Here is a 7,279-nt window from a genome sequence, read left to right on the forward strand (position 1 = left end):
CCTGTCAAAAGTAGTCAGTGAACAGAAAAAAAAAAAAAAAAAAGTAGTAGTCGGTGAGCTTTTAGGCCTAATTTTTCATGAGGAAAACATATATTATACCCTCATGCCCTAGAAAAGATAGTAAGTTTAAAAAAATGAGCAATGTATGTCTTTAGGGAAGATTTTTAAAATATAGTTAATTAAAATATCTGATCTTTGTTTTTTCTCAACTGAGGAATCCCTACCTGCTACTATTTCTGCTCACTGACTTCTTTTGAAATACTGGTGAAGCTACGCTTTAAAAATCTACCTTCCTGCCAGGGATATAGCTCAGCAGCATAAGTACCTCCCTGGCAAGTGTAAGGTCCTGAGTTTGACATGTGCTACTGGGGAAAAGAGGAAAAAAAACCTTTCTAACTCTAATGTCAATTAATGTTTTATAAAGTGCTTTACAAACAGTCTGACATAAATCTGACCCCTGCCTTCTTCTGCTGAGCCCTTCTTTATATGATTTTTTGACAACATTGTCATGTGATTTAAAAATCAAAAGTGTTAATAAAAACAGCAAAAACTAAAAAATGCGAATACTGAGCCCAGTTGGTGGCACCGGCTTATAATTGCAGCACTCAGGAGGATAAGGCAGGAGGATCTGGAGTTCAAGGCTAGCCTGAACTGTGCAGTGAGGCTCTATCTCAATTAAAAAAAACACAAAACAACCCTGTAATCTATGCTACATATATATAGTATACATATTTTGTAAGATCAATCATAGTGTGAACAGATAAATAAAACAAGGACATCCCAGAAATAATCTTCAAAGCTAGCATAAAAATAGAATATATGTTCTTTAAAAGAAATTATTTAAATAACTGAGACAATATGATAACTATGATTTACATTTCTTCTATACCGTGTCAAATCTACTTGGTATATGTAACAAATGGTGCATCCCTGCAGAGAAAATTTAACTTATTAATAGCTGCTCATCGGTACCTGCTAAATACATCTGAGTTTTACATATACTTATTAGAACTCACTGAGATGGAGACACCTGGCTGTCACTTTCTTCATCTCCTTTACATGGTTGGATTTTACCATAGTAAAGTGGATCACCAAGAGACTGTAGGATGGTAAGCTTTGTTTTCTGACACTGATTACCAGCTTCATATTCAAATACATAATCATCTTTTACATCCTGCAAAAGAATATCCCAAGTAATACCTTTTCAAGTAAGTACGCAACCACATTAGCAAACATCAGAGAGAAATGACACATTAACTTGTATCTAGCAACAGGATAATACATGGCCCTTAGATTACAGAAATGCATTAAGATTTTCTGAAAAAAAAGCTAAGATAGTTCTTTTTTAGTAAAGCATTAACATATAACAATGAAATTTGAACATGTAATGATACTAGTAAGCTAAAATATTAATATAATTAAAATAACATTTAGTGAACATTATTGTCAGCATACTATGGGTACAGCCTCAAGACATCATCATGGCTGTAGGGTTGGCACTAGCATTACCAAGCTCAACTTCAGCTAACTAAGCGAGCTCTGAGGGACTTGCCTGGAGTCCCCACAGGCACCCTGGCTCTCTGCTGCCTGCCTCTCCACCTTCAACAGGACTGCACAGGACTTCTGTGTCACATGGTGCTCTGGGAATGGGAGCACCAACTGAGCAGCTATTAGCTAGCAAGACACCCAGTGGAGTTTCACATGCTGGACACATAAACTGCTAATGTTTATAAGTAAAACATAAAAGCTTTAGTCACACACACATGCCCCCACACACAATTGTATGTGCAAAATATCTCACGTTATTTCATTCCTATGGTTCATCTAATTTAATACATTATACTGTCTTTCAGAAGTTATTATTGCAATTAGAGATTAGAACATTTCCTTTAAGATACCCTTAAATGAATGTACTGACTTGAAACAAAAAGCAAACAGAACTACAAATATGCCACCAAAGTAAACATTTAAACAGCTACATTTAAACAGCTCTTTACAATGGAACCTATATTTAAAGACAAAATAATTATTCCTTCTTGTAATTCACTGAAATCCTAGAAAATTATTTCTTTTTGAAAAATAAAAGATTCCAGATTAAAAGTAACTGAATGTTTAATGAATTCAGAGCTCAGATCAGCAAGAGCATCATGAGAAAGGAAGACTGGCAATGGCTACTTACATGTGCTGGCCAGACTGTTGGCTGGGAGTCATCAGATTTGATAGACTTCTCCACTTTAGCGTATTTCTCCACCTACACAATTAAATCAAGATGCCGGAGCAAACACAATGACTGTTCTGACCAAAGGGTACTCTACAATGCAAACACTGCTAACGATGTTGACTTTTGGTTCAATACTATACCATCAACTACTTAATGCTTAATTAGCGGAAAATTTTGATGTGCTCAATCAAAACAACTTTACTAATAAGATAAAAGTAGAATTTCTTTGGCTGTTAATTGCCTCTTTTCTTTTTACCCTTTTAACCCGACAACACAAATGTCCTTCAGTAAAAATGGAATGTTTGAGAAAGAAATTCCTTTAGGCATAATTTTTAATGGAACAGAAGTTGTAAGGTATTAAGGGCAACAAAACTAGAAAGACGATAAAATATTAAAGTTGAAAAATGTTTCAAACCCTCTCAAATTTTTTTCGTTTTTGTTAGTTTCGTCTTGCTTTTTGTTTTTTTGAGTCATCTCACTATGGAACTCAGGCTGGTCTTGAACTTGTAGCAGCAACCTTTCTGCCTCAGCCTCCTGAGTGCCGGGATTACAGGTGTGCAATTACTACACTTGGCTTAATCTTTTCTACTTTCTGATGATTTGAGCTATATGTTCTGTGTTCCTAAGAACATAAACTAAATGTTCTCACTCGCTTGGAAACCACAATCTTGAGAGTAGCTGACCAGGTCTGCCATGCTGGCCCCGCCCCTGGGGCAAGCTGAGACAGCAATTGAGACTGGGTGTGGTGGCACATGCCTGTAATGCTAGCACGTGGGAGGCTGTAAACAGGAGAATCACTACAAGTCTGATCTAGTAGTGAGACCCTGAACACCCAGACCTTTCCCTAAAATACAGAAAAAAAAAAAAAGCTGAGACAGGGATATAGCTCAACAGCACATCCTTTGCATGCTTAGGGCTGAGTTTGATTTGAAAAACCTTTTCCCCTCAAAAATATAGTAATTCAGATTCATCTAGGCACTGTTAAAAATACAGGTTTTTTTTAATATCCCTCTTCCGGAAACCATGATTAAGTAAGTAGGTCTGAGCTGGGATCTGAAACCTGTAGGTTTAAGTGACAGCCTGTGTGGCTCTTCCATAATTAACCTGCAGCCTGTGGGGCCCCAGCAACACTAACTCACAAGTCTGTGAGAATGGCAGCCTCTTTCCCTGCAGACTTGTGAGCAGTGATCTAGGATTCAACAAGCTTCCCAGGTGACTCTCACACATCACTGTAGCTTCACAAGTGAGGCTTCAGACACCCATGTCCATGCCGCACCGCTCGCTAAAGCTCAACTTCACCCCGCTCAAACTGGACAACTCATCTTGGGCTGTGTCTGCAAGAGCACGTAAGCTACGAAGAAGACCATGCAGCCTACTTCCTTCTGTTTCACCAAACTCTATTCTGCTTTCATGCTTTGCAGATTTTCTACATCATAGGAGGAATACTACTTTTGCTAGCCAAGGAAAGATGCAAAAGAATAGATTATAATTGAACAGTTGTAAAGAGCTCTGGGAATAAAAAAAGAATATATAGAACCTCTAATCAGAATGTTCCTCTTACCTTTGTTTCTGTGAAGGTGTGATAGAAAAATACAGGTGTGATAGAAAAATACAGTGTCTAAGTAAAAGTTTATGATAATGAAAGACACGCTGCCATTAATCCCCCTCTAATACCAGCTCCCCACCCACCCCAACACGCTTATCCCATCATTCTTGCCACTTGCTGAAGCAGTTATGGAAGCTGTCTTCTGTGACTTTCTGTAGTTGTGCTACGGGGGCTACCTTGATGTCCTGAATGGAAGTTTTAACTTTCATGGTCACCTGACTTTGGAGAAGAGCCTGAGGCTGCACTGTGCCAGATCTGGTGAACAAGGTGGATGAGGATACACCTTACATTTTTATGAGGCTGCTGTTCTGGTGGATGACATGTAAGCAGTAGCATTTATTGAATTTTTACTGTATCTTGTAAAGATGCTCATCAAAGAGGATTTCAGAAATGCTTTAGGAATGGCAAGAACAATGAGTTCACATAGCAGAACAAAGTGTTCACATAAGCAGTAGTATTGTGAAGGAGAGTAGTGGTACTGTCTTTTATTATAATAAATGTTTAATGTCCATGGTATTTTTTGATCATCTCTTCTAGTTTATGTGTATCATAAATCAGTGAAAAATACTGTTTAAATGCCTCATGCTGGCCACTGGTTCAGTGTTATCCACCTTTAAACAGTTTGAGCATCATTGGCAGATTATGAAGAAAGGAGAGAGGGACCATTAGATTATGAATACATGAAAAAATCAGAAGCATCATATATATCCCATATTCAAAGTTATTTCTGTTCTAAATGTAGAACTAGGGCCAGCCAGATAGCTCAGAAGACTAAAGTGCCTGCTTAGGCGGAGCACAGCAGCGAGGGTTCAAACCCTGGCATGCCTTGCTGGCCCCACCCCCAGGGAGCACTGAGAGGGCGATTGAGACTGGATATGGTGGCGCACACCTGTAATCCCACTGCTTGGGAGGCTGAAAACAGGAGAATCACTACAAGTCCTGTCTACATAGTAAAACCCTATACCAAATACATTAGGAAAAAAAAAAAAAAGAATTTATCCTAAATGTAGAACTAAAGGGCTACATTTCCATGTAACTCCATGTGACGATTATAATTTCTAAAAGCAAGCAGTTGTTCTTATTTTATTTTTAAAAGAATTAAGCTTTTCCCTCAAGATATAATTATTAACTACATAAATGACAAAACATACGAAACATGTGGAAATAAAATAGTTCAAGAGCTAATTTTTGACTTACATCCACTTCAGAAGGTATGGACAAATTACAGGGACTCCGTTTCCACATATCTACACACTGAAAAATTAAAAATAGTTTAAGTACAAAGTTCCAAATAAGAGGCTTGTTGGTATAAGCCTTATTAAATACATACTTACATTTCCTGCTTTAGAAATTTTGAGGTCATAATGCTGACCTGCTTTCCTTTCCTTTCGTTTTTGTAAGAAATCAAGTAATTTCAGCTGAGGAGGAGGTGGACAGTGAGATAGATCTTGCTGCCGATTCAAAGAAGATCTGGAATATCTCTTGAAACACCTAAAATATTAAGAGATTTGAACTAAACAAAGTTAATAAACTCACACATAATTTTGACCAATAAGCACTGATTGTGCAATCAAATCGCAAATAGTCACAGAGCAGTATCACATGCCAAGCACTGTCTAGGTACCAGTAAAATAAAAGGACTAAGATAAGATGCCCATTACCATGGATCTGTGCGACAGTTTAGAGGGGCAGGCAGACATTCACATTCTGGAGACAAACACATCACAAATAGAAAACTGTACAGCTACTTATCACAGAACCTCTCGATTCACTCTCCTCAAAGGCACTTACCGTTTCATAGGGCGAGTATTCATCTTTTGCCTGTTATAGAGCAGTCTGTTTGCTGTGCAGGCCACTGCTATGGAAGGATCAAGACACAGTGGCTCAGCCGTAGCTAGAATCAGTTGGCTCTCAAGTAGAAGTTTGTCTTCCTGAAAGAGTGGATGTCAATAACAAATTTAACATTTTTAAACTAGGTGCAGTGGTACACACCTTTAATTCCAGCTACCCAGGAAGCTGACTGGGAAAAACCTGAATTTGAAGCCAACCTGGGTACTTAGTGAGACTTCATTTCAAAAACAAAACAAAAAACCATACACAAATGATACTACACAAATTTTTTTTTTCTTCTTTCATTTTTTTTTTCCCATAATTTTATTGAGAAACAAATAGCAATAAGACAGTTTCAAATCAAATTGGTAGGACAGTTTCAATTATTCAGCTACAAAACTGGATAAATTTGAGTCCTTTGTCAGTAAATGGATGCAACTAGAGAACACATTCTTAAATGAAATAAATCAGACCCGCATATGCAAACACCGTATTGTCTCCTAAGTGTGAGGGCCTGAAAGTGAAAATGGAATCTGAAGGGTATAACAGTTATTGGTAAAAGGGAATGAATCTATTCAAAAGGAAAGAGCTGCTGAGTTGAGAAGGACAGGAGAGGGACTGGAGGAAAGAGAGAGATCTACGTCTGTAAGCAGGATTGTTGGGACAAATGTACAGTGCATTTCTACTGTTCTATGAAAGGAGCAGATAACTTATTTTGTCTCCTTTTTTCAATTGTTTGTACTTTTTTCTTCTTTATTTCTTATACACTTCTTTCTTTTCTTCTTCCAATTTTACATGTTGGAAGAAAACACTATGTATTACTACAAGTACTCTGAAATTCATATTACTTTGTTAAGTGTAATTCTGTATCTGTTGTACTTTTTTCTGTTTTAATACTACTTTGTGGGCTGGGGCGAGAGCTCAGTGGAATAAGTGCCTGCCTGGCAAGCTCAAGGTCCTGAGTTCAATCCCTGGGACCACGAAAAAAAAATCAAATCAATATTACTTTGTATTCTATTGAAAAAAATAAAAAAAAATGATATATCACAAATGAAAGTAAAAAGCAAGCAGGAATAACTATCCATTTCAGATAAAAGAGACTTGAAATAAAAAACTGTAAAAAGAGACAATGAAGTTCACACTACCCTGACAAAATAGTTAATTAAACAAGAATATATAACAATTTATACATATATACATACCACATAGCATGACTCAAATACATAAAAAGCAAATAGTATTAAATTTATAGGAAGAGACAGATTCTAATAACCATGATTGATGGTGACTTTGCATCCTACTTTCCACAGTAGACAGATGACCCAAACTGAAAATCAACAAAGAAACATCTAAGTTGAACCACACTATTGAGCAAATGGATCTAACAGATAACTATAGAATATTTCATTCAATAGAAAAAAGATCACACATTCTTCTCATCAGTCCATGGAACATTCTTAGGACAGATCCTAATGTTAAGCCACAATCAAGAATTAAAATTTTTTTAAAAATTAAATTACAGGGGCTGGAGAGATGGCTCAGTGGTCTAAAGCACCTACTTAGAACAAGCTTGGCAAAGCATCAGGGACCTCGGTTCAATCCCCCAGCACCACATGCCAGCC

At 37.2% G+C, this 7,279-nt stretch overlaps 1 protein-coding gene across 13 annotated transcripts in view; it reads right to left on the reverse strand.

Moving 5' to 3' along the window:
* Supt20h (SPT20 homolog, SAGA complex component) overlaps positions 1–7,279 on the reverse strand; it is a 40,181-nt gene that overhangs the window by 17,105 nt on the left and 15,797 nt on the right. For all 13 annotated transcript variants that reach the window (XM_023715018.1, XM_023715016.1, XM_023715019.1 and 10 more), the window contains 5 exons: positions 5,619–5,758; positions 5,162–5,318; positions 5,025–5,081; positions 2,180–2,251; positions 1,017–1,174 (listed from right to left, as the gene is read on the reverse strand). In XM_023715018.1, coding sequence (XP_023570786.1) covers positions 1,017–1,174; positions 2,180–2,251; positions 5,025–5,081; positions 5,162–5,318; positions 5,619–5,758 — 584 coding nt within the window. The remainder of the gene's footprint in view (positions 1–1,016; positions 1,175–2,179; positions 2,252–5,024; positions 5,082–5,161; positions 5,319–5,618; positions 5,759–7,279) is intronic.

The sequence above is a fragment of the Octodon degus genome, unplaced genomic scaffold (genome assembly GCF_000260255.1).
Source record: "Octodon degus isolate 3935 unplaced genomic scaffold, OctDeg1.0 scaffold00038, whole genome shotgun sequence".
Taxonomy (NCBI): Eukaryota; Metazoa; Chordata; class Mammalia; order Rodentia; family Octodontidae; genus Octodon; species Octodon degus.